This window comes from Sapajus apella, unplaced genomic scaffold (genome assembly GCF_009761245.1).
Source record: "Sapajus apella isolate SASKATOON/1434 unplaced genomic scaffold, GSC_monkey_1.0 scaffold233, whole genome shotgun sequence".
NCBI lineage: Eukaryota > Metazoa > Chordata > Mammalia > Primates > Cebidae > Sapajus > Sapajus apella.
Genome location: NW_022437173.1, coordinates 418,099 through 440,123, shown reverse-complemented (window position 1 = coordinate 440,123; position 22,025 = coordinate 418,099). Strand labels below are relative to the sequence as shown.

The 22,025-nt window shown below is 45.9% G+C and overlaps 1 protein-coding gene across 4 annotated transcripts in view; it reads right to left on the bottom strand.

The window, feature by feature from the left end:
- Positions 1-22,025, bottom strand: part of LOC116544847 (zinc finger protein 160) — a 60,619-nt gene that overhangs the window by 5,700 nt on the left and 32,894 nt on the right. Inside the window, exons 1-5 of one of the 4 annotated variants that reach the window (XM_032271432.1) lie at positions 18,305-18,796; positions 17,163-17,306; positions 11,120-11,179; positions 1,839-1,965; positions 1,234-1,362 (exon numbers count right to left, since the gene is read on the bottom strand). In XM_032271432.1, the coding sequence (XP_032127323.1) occupies positions 1,234-1,362; positions 1,839-1,965; positions 11,120-11,134 (271 nt within the window). In that variant the 5' untranslated portion in view covers positions 11,135-11,179; positions 17,163-17,306; positions 18,305-18,796. Of the gene's footprint in view, positions 1-1,233; positions 1,363-1,838; positions 1,966-11,119; positions 11,180-16,599; positions 16,609-17,162; positions 17,307-18,304; positions 18,797-22,025 lie in introns of those variants that run through there. The other 3 variants (XM_032271434.1, XM_032271435.1, XM_032271433.1) reach the window with 3 other exon arrangements.

The following is a 22,025-nucleotide window of genomic DNA, read 5'->3' as shown; positions in this document are numbered from 1 at the left end:
TTACAGGCATGAGCCACCGCACCCGGGCCAAATAAGATTTTTTTAAAAATATATTCTATATTGACAAATTATATATATATTTACAGGAAATAAACTGATATCCTGTTATACGCATACAATGTGGATTGATGGAAACAAGCTTATTACCATACAAGTCTTCTCAAAAACACATCCTTTACTCCTAATGATTTCACCCTGTGACTGACTTCTCCCTCTTCCCTTCAGCCCCCAACCTTTGGTAACCAACACTCTACTCTTCGCTGCCTTTAGTTTTACTGGTTTAGATTCCATATATAGTGAGGACATGCAGTACTTGTATTTCTGGGCTAAGGCCTGGAAAAACAGAACAGGCACCCCATGTAGGACTGAGCATCAATGAGAGAATGATTCCTGTAGGTGTCTTTACAGTTATGGTGAGAACAGTCTCAGAAGATACGACCCACTGTCATCACACACTACTCATCTGTGAAGAGTGGCAGAAGCAGAATGAAAGAAATGGCTGAGGGGCCTCGACAGGCAGAGAGGGCTGGAGACGCTGCCATGAGGTTTGGGGCCGCAGATGCAAAGGAGGGGCAGCCAGTGCTTCCATCTCCTGAGCAGGTCTTCACACACAGGAAATGGCATGGAACAGAAACAGGTCTAGATGCCAGGACTAAGGACTACGGAGGCTTCACATCTGATCTACATGGACTGAGAACTGAGCACCATATGGAAATAAATACAGAGGGACAGACCAAGAAAGAAAGCAAACCCTTCCAAAGGAGCCATAGAGTCCAAATGACAGGGTGTTTCCATCACAATCAGGACTCAGCCTCTGTCTCTGAGGCAACTTATTTTTCCAAAGAACTTTCCCATTTGCAGAGAGTTTCCCATACTCTATCTATCTATCTATCTACTTAGAGACAGTGTTGCTCTGTCGCCCAGGCTGGAGTGCAGCGACGTGATCTCAGCTCACTGCAACCTCTGCCTCTGAGGTTCAAGCAATTCTCTTGCCTCAGCCTTCTAAGTAGCTAGGATTACGGGGCGCCCGCCACCATGCCCATCTAATTTTTTTGTATTTTTAGCAGAGATGGGGTTCCACCATGTTGGGTCAGGCTGGTCTCGAACTCCTGACCTCAAGTGATTTGCCTGCCTTGGCTTCCCATTGTTGAGATTACAGGCATAAGCCCCTGCACCCAGCCTCCCACACTCTATTTAATGAGTGGCCTTCTCTCTGCCCATCTGAACTCTTACCTGTGACCACACCTTTGACACATTCCCGCATTCTTGGTTTTCTTGCTATTTTCAAATAGCTCTTCACAGTCCAGGGCTCTTTCCCTTCCTCCAACATGGAGATAATATTCATATCAAAATGACACAGTCCTGTTTATAAAAAGGAAGGATCACAATGTGCCAGGGCTTTTCCAGAATCCCAGCCCTATGTTTACATGAGAGGACATTACAAATGGATCTAAGAAAACTTCAGAAATTCATCCACTGAATGCCTCCTTCTGAATACCTAGGAAACATGGTAACATGCACATAGAAGGTTCTATTCCACTAACCACTGAATCCAAAGCAGAGAGGCAGAAAACAGGAAATCTGACGTTTCAAAAGTCCCACACAGGGTATTATGCATACAAAAGCTCTGAAACCTCAAATGCTGAAGCCCGAAGGAGGCAGGATATTTGAGAAAGGGGAAGACTGAAGTCCAGGTTTGCCATTATTAAGCTTTCCATTTCAGAGTCAACAGGACTTCTATCTCAGCCAAGCAATGCAGGGGTTCTCCAGGGACTGAGAAGGGGAATGCAAAGACAGACAAGAACAGATCCTGACTTCCGGAAGAAAGTCATCCTCACCCAGAGAAACAAGGCTCCAGTAGTTCTCCAACATCACGTCCCTGTACAAAGCCCTCTGAGTAGGGTCCAGGCATCTCCACTCCTCCTGAGAGAATTCTATGGCCACATCCCTGAATGTCAACCGTACCTAAAATGAAAAACACATTTCACCAAGTGGCTAAGGGGAGAGTTCCAAACTTCACGTAAAAGGAGAAGAGGTGAAAATGATGACAACAAGTCAGACTGAAGTGGGTGGGCTGACAGATTCAGATTGTGACAACGTGACATACAGATTTGGTCTTCATCCCCCTCTCCTGACAAAAGAGCTCACTTGAAATCTGCAGAGTGGAATGTGAAGTATCTTTCTGTACATTTATGGGATAATTGGTGGCTGGAGGCACCTGGGTAGCTTCAGGATGGAGGGTGGTCTCCAAACTAAGGCTCAGAGGGTGGTCACTCGAAAGAATGAAGCTCGGTTAGGCTAAGTGTCTGTCCCTTTGGGAGGGCAGAGGGAATGAAGGTTCAATTGATCACCAATGGCCAATGATGGAAGCAATGCCTATGTAATGGGGCCTCCATGAAAACTCAAAAATGACAGACTACAGCCAGGCGCCGTGGCTCACATCTATAATCAGAGCACTTTGGGAGGCCGAGGCAGGGGGATCACAAGGTCAAGAGATCAAGACCATCCTGGCCAACATCATGAAATCCCATCTCTATTAAAAGTACAAAAATTAGCTGGGTATGGTGGGATACGCCTGTAGTCCCAGGTACTCGGGAGGCTGAGGCAGGAGAATTGCTTGACCCCAGGACACAGAGGTTGCAGTGAGCTGAGGTCATGCCACTGCACTCCAGCCTGGCAACAGAGTGAGACTCTATCTCAAAAAAAAAAGACAGAATACACGAGAATACATCCCAGCTCCTCACTCCTTCTCCCACACCTCAACTGATAGATTACTTCCATCTGGATGTTCACCTGTGTGCCTTGTAGCATCTTCGATATAGATAGGTAAACAGAAGTACAGTGTTTCCCTGTGTTCTGTGAGCCACTCAAGCAAACTAATTGATTCCAAGGAGGGAGTCATAGGAATTCACAGTTCACAGCTGGTCACTGAGAAGCACAGGCCACAACCTGTGTTTGCAACTGGCATTAAAGTGCGTGCGCGGCTGTGGGATTGAGCCTATGGGAGCTGACCCTACATCCAGACAGACAGTGTCAGAATGGAATCGAATATGAGAACATGCATTTCGTGTCCACTGCAGAATTGCTTACTTGATGTGTGGAGGAAAACCCAATACATCCAAGATCACAGAAGTATTCTGTATTATGGAAGCAAAGTAGGAGAAACTGAGTCTGCTTTTCCCCTATTTTCCTACACATTAAGGACTTTTGAGCAAGGCATGTCTCCCTAATTCTGTTTTATTATTCTTTTAACTAGGAGGCTGTGATATCCTCTATACCAGTGTCGATTTCTCAGTTTTTATGGACAACACAATAAGCATACAAAGAACAAACTGAAAACAAGGGTATCTCTATGGAAGTGTTAGATATTATGTTTGACATACCAAATGATATTCAATATCCACATGAACTGATGTCTTAAGAAATGATTACGCAGGCCAGGTGCAGCAGCTTATGCCTATAATCCCAGCACACTGGGAGGCCGAGGCAGGTGGATCACAAAGTTAGGAGTTCAAGACCAGCCTGGCCAACATGGTGAACCTCATCTTTATGAAAATTACAAAACTTAGTCGGGTGTAGTGGCCCGTGCCTGTAATCCAAGCTACTTAGGAGGCAGAGGCAGGAGAATCACTTGAACCCAGGAGGCAGAGGTTGCAGAGCCAAGATTGCACCACTGCACTCCAGCCTGGGCAACAGAGTCAGACTCCATCTCAAAAAAAAAAAAAAAAAAAAAGAAATGATGACAAATACCATGACTTTAAAGAAAGGTCAGAATCTAAAAACTGATGGTGACAGTAATAGCAATGACATATTTCTGAACACTGTCCATGTGCATGGCATTATTCTAAATGCGGCATATGTATTCATCTGTATAAAAACACAATGGCTCATGAGAAAGATCTGTTGCCATTTTACTAGGAAAGAACTGTATCCGAGACACTCTAAGAAACTCCCCTCAGGTCAAACAGCTAAAAATGACAGAGCAAGCACTTGCACCCAGACATCCAGAAATTAAAATGAAACTTAAAGAATAAAACTGATCAGTAACAAATATACCATCAAAAGTAAACTGACATGACCAGCATGGCCAAAATGGTGAAACTCCGTTTCTACTACAAATACAAAAATTACCCAGGCGTGGTAGTAGGAGCCCATAATCCCAGCTACTTAGGAGGCTGAGGTAGGAGAATCACCTGAACCCGGGAGGCTAAGGTTGCAGTGACTCCAGGCTGTGCCACTGCACTCCAGCCTGGGAGATAGAGTGAGACTTTATCTCAAATTTAAGAAAAAAGAAATGAAGAGAAAAAAGAAAGTAAATTGACAGTATATTACCTAACTGAGCAAAGTTGAAATAAGTTTAAGAATAACAACATGGAACTTTGTAAAAGGTCTTTACATACACAAACACATTTCTGCCCTTAATACATTATGACTCTTACTGTTAGTTCATCAATGTGCCAGTGTAGAACACATTTAAGGTCAGAGAAAATATTTAAGACACAATTTAACTTACTAATACATAAAACTAATTTTTTTTTTTTTTTGAGACAGAATTTCACTCTGTTGCCCAGGCTGAAGTACAGTGGCGTGACCTCGGCTTCCCGCAACCTCCGCCTCCTGGGTTCAAGATACTCTCCTGCCTCAGCCTCCTGAGTAGCTGGGATTACAGGCATGTGCCATCATGCTCGGCTAATTTTTATATTTTTAGTAGAGACAGGGTTTCACTGTGTTGGCCAGGCTGGCCTTGAACTCCTGACCTCAAGTGATCTGCCTTCCTTGGCCTCCCAGAATGCTGGGATTACAGGTGGGAACCAGCACACCTGGCCTGATTTAGATTGTTAAAAGTATGTATCATAGCAGTACTTACTTGAAGAAATTATTGGATGATTAAACATCATGCCAAAAAGGAAATTTGGGGGAAAAAATCTAATACTAGACAAGAAAACCCCAGCAGACATCATAATCAACAGTACACACTGGGTACACTTCCTCTAAGGTGAAGGAAATGGGGCTGTTCCACCAAACACGTCAGAGTACGCCTGAACACCGACCAGGAAAGAGGGTGGGTGAAAAAAGGAGGACAAAGAGCAAGAGCTGGATCGGTGAGAATCAGAGCAGATGACATCATCGCAACCTCAAAAGAGGATATAATTTAAGTACGAGAACTAATAAAAATACAGTGAAGACAATCTTTCTCCTTTAGTAGCTCTCATTACACACACACAGGATACAGCCAGCAATTCCAGCAGAAAACATACCATGCTATTAAAGTACCTTTCCAGACCTATGAAAACAAATTAGAAAACTGCACAGAGACTGGGTGTGGTGGCTCAGGCCTGTCATCCTAGCACTTTGGGAGATTGAGGCGGGCGGACGGCCTGAGCTCAGGAGTCCGAGACCAGCCTGGGCAACACAGTGAAACTCCGTCTCTACTAAAATACAAAAATTAGCCAGGCATGGTGGCGTGCACCTGTAGTCCCAGCTACTCAGGAGGCTGAGGCAGAAGAACTGCTTGAACCCGGGAGATGGAGGCTGCAATGAGCTGAGATGGCACCGTTGCACTCCAGCCCAGGTGACAGAGTGAGACTCCATCTAAAAAAAAACAAGAACAAAAACAGGCCGGGTGCGGTGTGGCTCACGCCTATAATCCTAGCACTTTGGGAGGCCAAGGCGGGCCGCCGGATCACTTGAGGTCAGGAGTTTGAGACCAGCCTGGCCAACATGGTGAAAGCCTGTCTCTACTAAAAATACACAAATTAGCTGGACATGGTGGTGGGCACTGGTAATCCTAGCTACTCAGGAGGCTGTGACAGGAGAATCACTTAAACACAGGAAGTCCCAAACACTACCTCCATCATGGAGACACAGATTTAATAATGCTACATGGACCAAATTGCCTTTGCGGGACACCTGGCAACCACACCAGAGTCTGGAGCTCGGGAAACGCCTGTTCACCTAAGGCCCTACCCTGGCATGATGCGGCATACTTCCACTTTCTCCTGGGGAGAGAAAGTACTGGGATATCCATCCAACATTCTGACTTCTTTTTTCTCTTTTCTTCTGTAACACCACACAAGGTTCGTAACGTTCTGACTTTTCAGGACACTGAGAAGGCACAAGTGTCTGTCTTGCCTGAATATCAGAACTGAAGTAACAGGCTTACTAAGAACAAAGTTTAAAACCAAAAACTAGAAGTGGCTGATTAGTGAATTGTTGAGGTCCCAAAAGGAGGTAACAGGAGAACAAAAAAAGAAACATGGACCACACACAGCAACATATTAAATCACCACCAAGCAATACTAAAGAGGCAGAGACATACGTATTATCAAAGAAATAACAATCAGACTCCTAAAGCTGCTCAATGTATTATGACAGTACTTGTAAACGACTTCATAAAATCTGAAAAACAACAAACATGAGATTATCAACAAAGAGATAAAAACTATGAAGAAGAAACAAATTCCAAAGTTGAAAAACATAACTAAACTGAAAATCACACTAGAGCCAGGCACGGTGGCTCACACCTGTAATCCCAGCACTCTGGAAGACCAAGGCAGGTGGATCACCTGAAGTCAGGAGTTCGAGACCAGGCTGGCCAACATGGTGAAACCCCATCTCTACTAAAAATACAAAAATTAGCCAGGCTTGGTGGCGCGTGCCTGTAGTTCCAGCTACTCAGGAGGCTGATGCAGGAGAATCGCTTGAATCTGGGAGGTGGAGGTTGTAGTGAGCCGAGATTGTGCCACTGTACTCCAGCCTGGGCGACAGAGACTCCATCTCAGAAAAGAAAAGAAAAAAAAAAGAAAGAAAGAGAAACACACTAGAGGTGGTTAAAAAGCAGACTTGTCCAGGTCTGGTGACTCATGGCTGTAATCCCAGGACTTTGGGAGGCTAAGCCAAGAGGACTGCTTGAGCCTGTGCGTTCAAAACCAGCCTGGGCAACATAGTAAGACCCTGTTTCTGCAACAAAACATTAAAAATTAGCTGGGCATGGTGGCATGCATCTTTAGTTCCAGCTACTACTTAAGAGGCTGAGGTGGGAAGATTGCTTGAGCCCAGGAGTTCAAGGTTGCAGTGAACTATGATCGTGCCACTGCACTCCAGCCTGAGTGACAGAACAAGATTCTGTCTAAAAAAAAAAAAATTGGGAAAAAAAAGGGAGATTTGACCATGCAGTAAACTAAACTAAAAAAGGAGAAAATGAGGCTAGCCACGGTGGCTGATGCCCCTTCTCCCAATACCTCGGGATGCTGAGGGAGGAGGGCCGCTTGAATTTACAACTCAACCCAGCAATCCCATTACTGGATATGTACCCAAAGGAAAATAAATTGCTCTATCAAAGACACCTGTATTCATACGTTTATTGCAGCACGATTCACAATAGCAAAGATATGGGATCAACCTAGGGGCCTATCAACAGCGAATCGGATAAAGAAAATATAGTAGACATATACCCTGTGGAATACTATACAGCCATAAAAACAAAATCATGTCCTTTGCAACAACATGGATGCAGCTGGAGGCCATTGCCCCTAGCGAATTAATGCACAAACAGACAAGCAAGTACCGTGTGTTCTCAAAACGGAAGCTAAACACTGGATGCACACGAACACAAACATGAGAACAGTAGACACTGGAGACGCCAAGAAGGAACAGGAAGGAAGAGGGGAAGGGCTGAAAAACTATCTATTGGCTACTATGTTCACTACTTGGGTGATGAGATCTTGGGAAGACTAAACCTCAACATCACAAAATATACTCACGTAAGAAATTGCATGTGTACCCCCTGAATCTAAAATAAATAGTATCAAATGATCAACTAAATACCAATGTGCACACACAAATTCAAATGCATGAGACACATTCTCTAGAAAAATCAAATTGTTTCTCCTACTATACTATCAGAAATGCTTCTAAAATGTGGCCAGGCACAGTGGCTTAATAAGCCTGCAATCCCAGCACTTAAGGAGGCCAAGGCAGGAGGGATTGCTTGAGCTCAGGAGACCAGCCTGGGCAATACAATGAAACCTCATCTCTATTAAAAAAATCAAGCAGGAAGCTGGGCGTGGTGGCTCACGCCTGTAATCCCAGCACTTTGGGAGGCCGAGGCGGGTGGATCACGAGGTCAAGAGATCGAGACCATCCTGGTCAACATGGTGAAACCCCGTCTCTACTAAAAATACAAAAATCAAGCAGGGTGTGGTGGCACGTGCCTGTCGCCTCAATTACTCCAGAGGCTAAGGTGGGGGGATCACTTGAGTCCCGGAGATCCAGGCTGCAGTGAACTGCGGTCACACCACTGGACTCCAGCCTGGATGACAGAGTGAGACCTTGTCTCAAAACAATAAATAAACAAACAAACAGACGTAGTTTCCCCCCATACCAGCAAGCAATCAGTTGTGCAGCAGACACTGCCTGGTGTCCTCCAACCCCAGTTCGATTTCAGCACCATCTACCTGAAGACAGCATCAAATCCCACAGGTTGAGGGTTCAGTCCTACTTCAGGTGCCAATAGCAAGCCCCAGGTTGCTTTTCCTGTGCTTTTGACTGTTAATCAGAGTTCCTGTAACTCCTTCATTGGGTTACAGTTAATTTGCTAGGGTGGCTCACAGACCTCAGGGACACACTTTATGTACATTTACCCATTTATTATAAAGGATATTACAACAAATACACATGAAGAAATGCACACAGTGAGGAATGGGAAATGGGGGTGAACTTCCATGCCCTCCCTGGGTGCGCCACCCTCAGGAATCTCCATGTGTTCACCTACTTGAAGTTCTCCGAACTGTGTGCTTTTGGGTTTTCATAGAAACTTCATGAAGTAGGCATGACTAAACCACTGGCCACTGGTGATCAACTTAACCTTCATCGCCTCTCCCCTCCCTGGCAGCTGAGGAGCAGAGTTTGAAGTCCCAGTCTTCCAAATCTTGCCTTGGATGTTCTGGTGACCCAGGCCCCATCCTGAAGCTTGTGAGAGGCTGCCAGCTATCAGTCAATACGTCAGCATACAAAAACACAACACTTGGAAACTACAGATTTTAGAAGCTTTATATGCCAGGAACTGGGTCAAAGACAAAGGGCATGTGATAAACCATTTTACTTCGTAAGGCCTTCCAAAGCAAGATAAACTGAACAAATAAATGAGAAAGGGGTGAGCAAAGATTGATTCTTTTTACAGTAGAATAATGTATAATCAAAAGTAAGAAAACAGTACATATGTAAATAATTAAACCAAGCCAGGCACGATGGCTCATGCCCATAATCCCAGCACGTTAGGAGGCAGAGCCAGGAGGATTGCCTGAGCCCAGGAGATCGAGACCAGCCTGGGCAACATAGTGAGATCCTGTCTCTACAAAACACAAAAACATAAAAAATTAGCTGGGTGTCGCAGCACACAACTGTAGTCCCAGCTACTCAGGAGACTGAGGTGGGGCAATTGCTTGAGCCCAGCAGGTCAAGGCTACAGTGAGTCATGACTATCCTGTAACCTGAAAACAGAGCAAAGTATAAAAATTCATTTCATATATACACATTCACAAAGTAAGGCAACCCACTCAGACTCAAAGGAATTAGAAAATGAAAATACAATGGTTGCATTATCCCCAGATTTTCATAATGTAAAATGAACACAGTGGCAAGTTAGCGTAATGAGGGGAAATCTTACATGGTACTGGCGGGAGAGGGTGCCTCTGCACCTGGGGTAGGGATAGAATCTTGCCAGATCTAGCAGCATAGCAAATGCACCACCCTAGAAGAGATCACTCTTTAATCACCCAACCTGGAGGAACCCTCCAATATCTGTAGAGAAACTGGCATGGTCACGGGCAGCCAGTGTGGCCTTCTGTTTTTGAAACAAGGTCTTGTTCTGTTACTCAGGCTGAAGTGCTGTGGCGCTATCATGGCTCACTGCAGCCTCAACCTCTGGGGCTCAAATGATCCTACCACCTTGGCCTCCACAAGTGCTGGGATTATGGGTGTGAGCCACCATGCAGCACCCTGTGTGGCATTCTTTATAAAAGTGTAAAAGTTAAAGGATCCACCTGTCTTCATTCCCAGATGCTCCAACAAGGATGTAGAAAAGTGAGCTCCTGTTTCCTAACATGAAAACATGTAAACATTCGAAACTTGCAGGTTAAAATATCACAAAACATTCATTGAGGAATCTGTTTAAATTTCACAATGATGTAAAAATACATTTCTATGGGACTCACACTGACCCTTCCCACAGAACTGAGAACAGTGGCTCCCCGCTGAGATGTCAAGAAGGTGGAAGGCTGGACAGGTAAGGGGACGCTTTACCTCTTGGCACATAAATGCATCGTTTCACTATCAAACAAATATATACACATTTACAATAAAAGAAATGGAATGTTGAATCGTAACTGGTAAAACAAAAACACATTTCCAGTCTCTCTAATGGCAAGGTTGTTCTGCTCATATATCTGATACAATACCTAATGGACCAAGGTTCTTGTAAGAACACCACAGTCTCTGTGAGATAGATTTTCTGAGACTAGTTTAATGAATCTTGTGTTGCTATACATTTACGTTGATGTCATACACTAAAATGATGAATGGAAGAATCATCTGTCTCTGACGTCTGTGTCTAAACTTTCCATTCTGTTTCCAGTCTTTAAGAGTTTGGAGTTGGGAACATAGTGACTCACTTGTTCAACTTGAAATGCAATATAAATATGAGGCAGGAAAGCTCTCCCCTTAGTGTTCTCACTCTATACCAGTGAGCAGGTACTTCTGCACGGTAATACCTGGCAGCTTGTTACCATGGTTTACACAGAGCTGACAGTGCATCCAGATGTGGCCCCTAAACAATCCCTGCTGCCTAAGAGCCCTGACACCATGGAATTCATGCCCCGTCTCCACCCATGTCTGGGGTGAGCCCTTCCCAGGACCATGCCCAGTGCAGCCTCTTCCCAAGCTCATGTCACTGGGTCCTGACGAGATGGAATCTAGGTGAGAGGAGAGGGACCGTGGGAAGGTGTGGGTGAGTGCCAGCAAACGTGTCCAGCAGGACGCTTCAGATTCAGAGATTCGCAACTCCAAGGCCCAGCATTTCAGGAAGAAATAAAAGAACAATCCACCAGGAATATCACTTTACCTGAGTGAGAGCCATCCCTGACTTCTTCTCCTTCCTCTTCCTCTTCGTCCAGACTTCTTCCTTGGGTAATACGAAAGAGTCTTTATGAGTCAATGCTGAATATCCAAAATATGCTGGTTAGGGCTTAGCATCTATACATTCCCTTCATGTGCCACAATCACACACACAGAAGACTGCACCCTGTGGAAATACGGTCCTCTGCGGCCTACTGCAGCAGCGGGGATAGGGACAAGAAACTCCTAGAGGAAGAACAAGTGAGTTTCCGGCCCCTTTCTTCAGAACCCACGCCCCTCCTGGAGAAGCCTCACACACCAGGCAGCAGTGGGGAGCTGGCCTGGACTGAGCTCCCCTTCAGGGCACAGACCCTGCCCTGACCAAACCCCACGCACGGCACAGCCCCTCACCTCTCTGTGGATCACAGGCTTAGCTCAGCCTTCAGAAACGAAAGACAGGGCTTGGTACTATGCTGGATACAGAATAGAGTCAACTTTAAATATTACTCAGGCTGGACTCTTAAAAAAAAACAAAATAAACATTTAAATGAAAATATATCAACGGGGCACAAGAGAAGTTTCTGCAAAATGCCTGGGCACTCTAATGTGAAGCCAGGGTTGAGCTCCACTGAGGGGGCAAGCCCAGCACAGCCCACCTTCTGGCTCTGCTCTCCTGCTGGGAACCTGTTCTCTCCAGGATCCAGACTGGATGTTGAAGGAACAAAAAGAATCACACAAAATAGGCAATAGGGACCAGAGGTGGGGGGAAGGTGGGGCTGCAATGTCAAATGGGGGGCTGTGGGACATCACAAAGGTTTCCACAGAGAAAAGTGATGTCAGAACAAAGACCTAGGGAAGAACGGCTGCTTGTCACTTGTAGCTGAGGGGCCAGAGAGTCCTAGGCGGTGGGCCAGCCCACATGGAAGCTTTGATGCAGGAGCAACCTTAGCTCCAGGAACAGGAAAGAGGCCTGTTTCGCTGGAGCAGAGGGAGCGGGGAGGACATAGGCAGGAGATGACGTCAGAGAGGTCCAGGGGAGCAGGTCATGCAGGCAGAGGTTTTCAAACATTTTTCTCCCATACCTCAAAAGAATTTATGAAGCCATGAATTTCCTCACCTGTTTTAAGTAAATGAATAACTTTTTCTTCATTTTACAAAGTAACACACTTACAATGTAATATCTTATGCATTTTAAACATGACGGGAGGCTGAGCACGGTGGCTCACGCCTGTAATCCCAGCACTTTGGGAGGCCGAGGCGGGCGGATCACGAGGTCAGGAGTTCGAGACCAGCCTGGCCAACATAGTGAAACCCCATCTCTAAAAAAAAAAAATAAAGTTAATTAAAAACAAACAAACAAACAAAAAACATGACAGGAAGTTCAGTTGAGCCCCAGGAAGCACAGGGTTGCCCTCAGCTGAGATGTGCACGACTGCAGCGGTGAACATGTTTGGAAGAGTTCAGGAAGTCACTTTATTTTATTAATTAATTCATTTATTCATTCATTCATTCACTCATGATACGGAGTTTCGCTCTTGTTGCCCAGGCTGGAGTGCAATGGCTCATTCTTGGCTCACTGCAACCTCAGCCTCCTGGTTTCAAGCGATTCCCCTGCCTCAGCCTCCTGAGTAGCTGGGATTACAGGTGTGCACCACCACACCTGGCTAATTTTTGTATTTTTAGTAGAGGCTGGGTTTCACCATGTTGGCCAAGCTGATCTGGAACTCCTGGCCTCAGGTGATCCGCCCACCTCGTGCTCCCAAATTGCTGGGATTACAGGCGAGAGCCACTGCGCCTGGCCAGGAAGTCACTTTGAGACATATGAAGATGGAGATGCCTGCAAGGACATCCCTGCAGAGAGTTTTGGAGACAAGTGGACACAGGATTCTAGACCTCAGGGGAGGGTCTGCAAGGACATGGAGCCTTGTATTAATAGGTGGGGCAGAAAGCCATGAGATGAGACAATAAGGAAAGGCAGTGAGTGTGGATGGAGATAAGAAGAGGTGTAAGGACTGAGCCATGAACACTTGCACATTCAGAGAACAGAAAGTCCTGGAGACACCAGAAAAGCAAAGTGGAGAGTGATCCGAGTGGCAAGAAGACTGAATAGATCATATTCAGTCTTCTTGTAAGAGTTAATGGGGTGTCATAAAAGCCAAGACAACTGAATAGGAGGTGACCAGCTGTGCTACATGCTACTGACAGGAAGAGAAAGATGAGGACAGGACATGAACTTGGCATTTAGAAATGGGGAGGTTAGGCCGGGCGTGGTGGCTCACGCCTGTAATCCAAGCACTTTGGAGGCCAAGGCGGGTGGATTACCTAAGGTCGGGAGTTCAAGAACAGCCTGACCAACACGGTGAAACCCCGTCTTAAAAAAAAAAAAAAAAGAAATGGGGAGGTCACTGATGACGGACAAAGGAAGAATCAGTGGAACGCTGGTATAAAAGCCAGATTCAAGCAATAATTCAGAGGTTTAAGCAAGAACTGAAGACAAAGCGGCCAGACACAGTGGCTCACACTTGTAATCCCAGTACTTTGGGAGGTTGAAGTGGAAAGACTACTTAAGCCCAGGAGTTCGCCACCAGCCTGGGCAACATAGTAAGATCCTGTCTCTATACTGTTGAGTTTTGAAGACAAAGTAAAAACTAGGTGTTAGTACATTATGGTCTTAAATGGAGCATTAAAAGGCACTTATTACAGAAGGAAATGTAGTTGAGAGTATTTTTTGTTTAAAGATGGAAGAGTAGAAGGAAAAAAAAGTCTTTATTATGCGTTGGAGATCTGTTGAGAGGAAAAAACTCATCATGTTACTCTCACACTCCACAGAGAATATTTTACCTCTAGTTACCAAAATGTGTGGTGTTGTCCCCACAGTGACCGGTTCTCCAGTAGCCTCCCAGCTAGGGCGACCTGCAGTTTCACTCAGTTCTGACACTGTCTATAAGACAGAATCAGACAGCACAGCTTGAGAGCTCAGTCGCAGACTGCCGTCACTTCAGATGCTGTGTGCTCTGACTGGCCCGGTCAGTATGCTTCCCTAACACTCTCCTTGGGTTTGAATCACTGCCTAGCACAGCTTTTCCATCTGGCTGTTCATCTGCGTCCTCTGCAATATGCTTTATAACAAATGAGGAAACTAAGTGTTTTCCTGAGTTCGGTGAAGGGCCCTGGCAGATTACTACAACCTGCGGAGGAAGTCAAGGGAATCCCCAGTTTATAGTTGGTCACCCACAAGTTCAGGTCACAACCCGCGGCTTGTGACTGGCATTTGAAGTGGGGGCAGCCCTGTGGAACTGACCAACCAGCAGCATCTGATCTGAATTTGAGTTGGACCAGTGTCAGAATTGAGCTGAACTACAAGGTCATCAACTTATCATCAAGTTAGTGTCGGACGGAAAATGCACTGCTGGTGGGAAGAAGCTCCTCCACATTTTGGTGATCAGTTTTCTGTGTTGCGTGTTCACAATTAAATGCTGAGTGTACACTGTTATACTGACTTTTTTTTTTTTTTTTTTTTGAATGGGGTTTTGACCTTTTTGCCCTGGGTGGGGTGCCTTGGCATGATCTTGGCTACCTGCAACCTCCACCTCCCAGGTTCAAGTGGTTCTCTTGCCTCAGCCTCCTGAGTAGCTGGGACTACAGGCATGCACCACCACGCCCAGCTAATTTCTTTGTATTTTTAGTAGAGACTAGGTTTCTCCATGTTGATCAGGCTGGTCTTGAACTCCCGATCTCAGGTGATCCACCCAGGTCGGCCTCCCAAAATGCTGAGATTACAGGTGTGAGCTACTGTGCCTGGCCTATATTGACGTATTGACTATATTAACAATAATCAGCATTATATAATATTAAATGTACATAATCAGTATTATGTTTACTCATATTCTCGCCCCTACCCAACCCCATCCCAGGGAAAGGGAAGAAGAGGGTGACCCACAAATCAATGAGTCAAGTCACTGCCCTCTGGCTGAAAAGAGACTACAAGTGGAAGCTAACCTCTGATGCCATGATTATAACATGCACAGCCTCACAGATGGAGTTTTTCAGTTCTCGTGTTTATCTGAGTATTTTAAACATATTTAAAATCTGTTAGATTATAAAGACAGAAATCAACATGTCACAACTAAATCACCCATATCAATCAACTCACCACCCGCTGGAACCAGGGTCCCCTCTTTCCTCCTTCCCATGTGTCTCCCTTCCTCACTCTGGACATATCTCAAGCTCACCTTCTCTCTCTGGCTCCTTCTGTTTCCCTGGCTTCTGCTCCTTGTTTTGTGTGCCTCTCCTCTCCTGCTTTCTCCCCTTATTCCCCCCACTCCTTCTCTTCCACCTGTTCTGCTCCGTTCTTACAGCTTCCTTCACCTCTTATTCCTCTTTCTGCCCAATCTTTTCATTGTCTCAATCCCAATCTCCACATACTTCTGCCACTTTCTTCCCCAACTTTACTCCCCATCTGCTCCCCCTGTTAAATCCCCTCTTCCCTGCTACGCCTCCCTGTCCCCACTCTCTGGCATCCCAGATCCCAGGCCTCGTGCTGCTTTGGTTCTCCCTCTGCTCTCCTTGCCACCAGCTGTCCCCTCTTGCTGTCCCAGCACCACGCTGCCCTCTCTGCCCTGGCTCCAAATCCCTCCTTCTCTCCTCCACTCCCTGAGGAGCTTCCCCTTTCTGCCCCTCTCCCTATCTTACTGTCCTTCGTCTCTTTGGAGACCCAGCTTTTCTCTCTATTTCTCCAGCTGCTCCCCACCCCACCCTTTCTCAGCTTTGTCTTTCACTCTCAGTGTCTGTCTGAAACCCCCACCCATCCTCTGTGTTGCCATCTGTTCATGGTTCTCACCCGTCCTTTTTCCTCCTTCTCAGTTTTTCTGTTTCCTCTCGGTTGTCCCCCTCTTTCTCCTGATCCCCTTTGGCCACGTATTTATAGGGAAGGGAATGGAATAAGATGTCCACCAACTGAAAGCACATTTTCTAGGGGGATGGAATTTGGGACAAAAGAACATTGGAGGTGAACAGACTGGCTCAAGTCACTTCTTTCGATGCTGGGTCAGAGGAAGCCATGCTTAAGAGGGGCAGGCCTTCGGGGCAGAAGGGCAAGGCTCAATGAGAGCAAGATGGGCGGGTGTCCAGGGGAGGGGTGGGATCTGTGTAATCCCAGGACCAGGGCAAGGACTCTTGCACTGGAGCTGTGGTGCTGCTGAGCAGAAGCAATGAAGGGTGAGGCTTAGGGGACCCAAAGGGTAAATGCACCTCGAGGGAGAGGACCTTACAAGGCACAGGGTGGAAATGAATAAAGGGTTTAAAGCAGGAAATGGGGTGAAAGGTGTCTACATGGGCTGAAGGCAGAAAAACTGCGAGCAGGACCAGCCTGTGTGACCCAATGGGAAGTGGCCCCTGACATCTCATGGACACCTCTGAATTTACTTGGGGATGAGAGAACCATGAGGAGACCTTTAGGTCTGTAGGACCCGGAACGATGGCTCACACCTGTAATCCCAGCTGAGGCGGGAGGATCCCTTGAACCCAGGAGTTCGAGACCAGCTCAGGTAACATAGTGAGACCTCCTCTCTACTAAACATTAAAAAAAAAAACTATTTAGACATGGTGGTACACACCTGTGTTCCCAGCTACTCAGGAGGCTGAAGTGTGAGGATCGTTTGAGCCTAGGAAGTCCAGACCGCAGTGAACTACGATCTTGCCACAGTACTCCAGCCTGGGCTACAGAACCAGACCCTCCCTTAATTAATATAAATAAGTAAATAAATGTCTCTAAGGACTGCCAGAAATCAAGTATGGAAGTGCAGGAGTCTGGGAAGTCCAATTTTAACCTAAACAGAGGGAAACACATGTAAGGCCTTCACTCCAAGCAATCAGCTTCCAGAGTCTCCAGGAATCTGCCAGAAGAGCTGGGTCCCCTGCAGGCCAGGCCTGGGCAGGGTACCACGTGCAGCCGGCCTGCAGAGGGGCCAGGAGTTGGGAGGGGCCTGAGGGATGAAGTGGGGAGGGCTTAGGGAAAGGGGGCGGTGTGAGAGGGTGGGGGCGGTATGCACCTGCGTTTCCCTCCGTCTGGCTCCCAAGAGTCTGTTTCCAGGGCTTTGGAGGACACCCACCAGTGAGGATGAAGCCACTCAGTGGGCTGGGAGCTGGGATCTCTCTAGGTCGTCCTGGGGCAGCGTTCAAATCCAGGAAGGTTTCTGCAATTAAAATTCAGCATTTACAGAAACCCTGTAATTGTGAATGAGATGCAAACTAGAATGTGAAATGCAAAACCTACGCGTAGCAGGGAGTGTACTTTCATGCTGACCAGCGGAATCTCCTTTCCATGACCATTTGCCATTCACCGAGGAAGGACGGCGCCAACCTTCTGCTCAGTTTCACAGCAGGGCTAAGGCCTACGATTAGTTGGGCCAATAACGTGCGTTTTTAAAAGCAGTAACTTTTTACAAATAGAAATAAATTCCATTGTTCTTCCTTTATCCCACTCCACTCTTGAAATGACACAGCCTCAAATACCTTTGAGATAAACTTTCGGCATCATAATATGCTTATGTCAATCGTTTCTACATATAATGTAATTTGGAATTCACTTTACATGCTTTCTGAAAGTACTTGAAGAAACAGAAGAGAAACCAAAGAGCTAATTAAATAAAAATTGTTTTCTAAGTACTTATTTTCATCTGTCATAGAAAAGAAGGCAGTAAAATCGTCTTCAGAAAACATTTGCATTTATATTCACCTCAAGGGTAATTCTAAGGGTATTTTACAGGGCATTCTTTTTTTTTTTTTTTTTTTTTTTTTTGAGATGGAGTCTCCCTCTGTCACTCAGGCTGGAGTGCAATGGTGTGATCTCGCCTCACCGCAACCTCTGCCTCCTGGGTTCAAGCTATTCTCCTGTCTCTGTCTCCCAAGTAACCAGGATTACAGACATGAGCCACTATGCCCAGCTAATTTTTTTGGTATTTTTAGTAAAGACAGGGGTTCACCACGTTGGCCAGGGTGGTCTTGAACTCCTAACCTCAAGTGATCCACCTGCCTTGGCCTCCCAGAGTGCTGGGATTACAGGCGTGCGCCACCACGCCCGGCTGGATATTCTCTCTCATATGAACACTACACAAAGTAAAACTAGATTAACAAATATTAAACGGCATCATATCTACTAGCAATAATTTTATTTCAACATCTGTGAATTCACCTCCACTTTGAAGTATGTTTGCCTCTCACATCTCTACATGTGGAAGATTTCATCAATGGAAAAGTGGTGATCAATTGAAAATATAATTGTTTAGACAGAAAAAACAGCATATTTAACAACTTTTTGGTTTAAAATGAGCAGGATGTCCTGTCAGGGCACAGAGACGAATATGAAAAGATAATCAACACAGCTTCAAAAGAGACAGTGTGTGGGAGAGATCTGAGAGCTTTTGCAAGGTGGACTTCTGTGCTATGCAATATTGCCAAGTACCTATGTTGCCAGGAAAGCCATTTCGGCATGGACTTCCATGATTTCAAGGAAAGAAATGAGTTGACTGTGGATCCTTTCACTAAACTGAGAACAGTAGGGATGAATCTGATTATAGGTGAAAGCCATGAATCCATTTTGTATACACAGAGTTTAAATGCTTACAAAATGTTCATTAAAGCAGAATCAACATAGTCACAAGAAATTTAAAAAGAATATTTCCAGCTGGACATGGTGATTCATGCCTGTAATCCCAGCACTTCACTCTGTGAGGCCAAGGCTGGTGGATCATTTGACGTCAGTAGTTGGAGACAACCAACATGGTGAAACCCCGTCTCTACTAAAAATACAAAAATTAGCCGGGCATGGTGGCTGTACCTGTAATCCCAGGTACTCGGGAGGCTGAGGCAGAGAATTGAACCGGCGGGGGAGGTTGTAGTGAGCCAAGATTGCACTACTCCACTCCATCCTGAGGGACAGAGCAAGACTCCATCTCAGAGGAAAAAAAAAAAAAAGAAACAATGCAGGGGGGAGGCTTAACCTTTGCTATCTGCTAGGATTATAGGGTCAAAATAAGCTTCTACATTGTCAACACATACTACCAAGTGAAATTCAAAAATAATGAATACACATATATTTGAAAATTGGAATATGACAAATTTTAAACTTATAATAATAGTAACACACTTGCCCTGGTACCTTGGCCTTTGAGAGGCATTGAATCCAGCCTGGGCAACAGAGTAAGACCCCATTTATACCCAAAAATTTAAAAATTATCCAGGTGTGGTGGTGCATGTCTACAGTCCCCGCTATTCAGGAGGCTGAAGTGAGAGAATCGCTTGAGCCGAGGAGTTTGAGATTGCAGTGAGCTATGATCACGCCACCCCAGCCTGGGAGACAGAGCCTGTCTCAAAAAGCAACCAACAAAAAAAGAAAAAAAAGCACTGAAGGGCACTCAATTTTCACTGTGGGTGTACTGACTGTTCCTGTCACATACAAGAGACATCATTCATTGCTAAAAAAAAAACTTCAACTAATTGAAAAAACTAGATGCACCAAGTTTCTTTCAAAGCCATATAAATGTAAAATTTCCTTACAATTGTGTAACACATCAACAATTGAAATACAAGGAAACAAGGCATTAGTGATGCACATGCCCCAATGAGACCCCAATATCATACAAGGTAACACCCGAAACTATCATTTTATCTTCAAAAACACATCTGAAAACTTCTTGATCTACAACACAAAATACTCCAAAATACCAAAGGTAACCTAGAAAATTATCTCTGAGATTTCCCCTCTAATTCCACTATTTTAAAAAGTATTCTCTCTTTATCTTTAAGGGAACAGTTGGTGACCATACCCTTCCTCCACACACCCTGGTCCAGGGTCCTCGAAACATCCCTGGACCTAAGCCCAGAGTTCTCTGTCTCCCATCCCGGTGCCTGGAAGACAGAAATGGAAACGTTGTTCTGATCCTGTCACTATGAAACTGAACACAGCACAAGCAGAAAGTTCACCTTCATCTCATCCTCTATACAGACAAATCAGGTCCTGGATTAATTAAACGGTTCTAACTGCCAGCTCCAGGATGAAACCACAGCCCCACAGGGACCATCTGCTGATGCCCCTGCACCCCTCCTGGTGCCCTGGGCTGAGTTGTGATCCTCTCAATGGTGGGATGCCTGTCTCCACCTGGAAACAAAATGAGTTTTTCACTTAAATCGTTTTCAATGTAAGAATAAAAAAACTTTAGCCTTCAAGTAAGTGGGCCAGTACAATTCTGTTCTTTTGCCTTAAATTATTTGAAATGCTGTATTAATTCAAAATAAGCAGGAAACATCCCTGCTTATTAACCGAAAATACTCATGAAGCACCCCCGCCTAATTTCAATTAGCTGAAATTTTCTTTCAGCAGTGCAATGCTGTTGATCCAGTCCTAGTGGAGAGAAAGGCTGGCAGAGCAGAAAATGCCCTGGGTCCAAGAGGAGTAGAGAGCCCAGACCCGCTCCGTTCCAGGCCCTGCCCGCTTCCCACAGCGCAGACTGCACCACAGCAGCTTCCACCTTCCCACCCTGCCCTCTTCCACTCCTTTCTCATTGCCCAGATCCTGCCCCATGGCGGCTCCTACCCTTCCCACCCCGCCCCTTCCCACACTGTCCAGGCCCCGCCCCCACAGCAGTTCCACCCTCCCACCCCGCCCTCTTCCAACCCTTTTTCCATTGCCCAGACTCCACCCCACGGTGGCTTCTACCCACCCCACCCTGGACCCACCCCATACTGCCCAGGCCCCACCCCCACAGCAGTTCCACCCTCCGACCCCCTTCCCATTGCCCAGCCCCCACTCCATGATGGCTTCCACCCTCCCCACCCTGGCCCTCCCCAATACCCAAGCCCCGCCCCTCACTGACCACAGCCCCCGCCCAGAATCCACTTCCAGTTTTCTCACCGGCAGGAGAGCATTCAAAGCTGCCTTTCATGGGTTCAAGTCCTGTCCAACCACACTCGGAATCCACCATCCCACTAGACGTTAAAATCCCCGGGTGCGCGCATGGGATTGGTAGTAAGTCCCAGCGTTCCCGTGGGAAACTCTGAGACCCGGTGGCTCTGCTGCTTTTCTATGATTTCAACCCTCTCCTTTGTCTCTGGAGACTGGATTGCTCTTTTTAATAATCCCAGTTGGTGGCTGGTGAGCACCTCTACCATAATCAATGGATGCTTCCCAGGTGTCTGCTGGTTTGCTCTCATGAGAGATGAACCACAGTGTCTAGTCTTTGCTTTGCATAACAAATGAGAAATAGAAAAATGCCTTAATCTTATGAACATCCAAATTGTTTATGCACAATTATAAGAGTCACGTTACATAAGATCAGCATCTAAGACAGAAAAGCTTATGTCACAATAACAGTAAACACTAATAGCAACATTAAATATCAGTATTGCTAAAATGGGGGTGTAGTAAAAATTAAGTAAATAATTAAAAATAAATGAAATATTTGGCCATTTTTATGGCCTTTACTTTGGTGGACTGATGTATGTCGGGGTCTTGTTTGTCCTTGGGGTGGTATTCATCCTGAGAGGGGAGCTGAGCAGGACCAGCTGAGGCGCAGAGCCACAGGCCTTTCATGGAGCTCTGCTTACCCAACAGGTGGAAGGGCAAGCATCAGTTCAGCCAGAATCACATCTGGCTGACTTTGGGGTCACTGCCTGAGGCTGAGCGCACCCACATGGCCAATAGAAGACCCTAAACTCTGCAAAAAGAAGAGAAACTTCTCTGTACCCAGACCTCTACATGGAGAAAAGGTCCTGGGGTCTGAGATTTCTCACTTGGCAATGATACTGGCTTGAATATTATTCACAGACCCAAATCCCTGGGTCTTGTGTGGGACAGACAGTAGGACTGCAGGAAGTGAGATCTGAACAGAGAGAGCAGCAGAAAGGAAGGCAGAGGA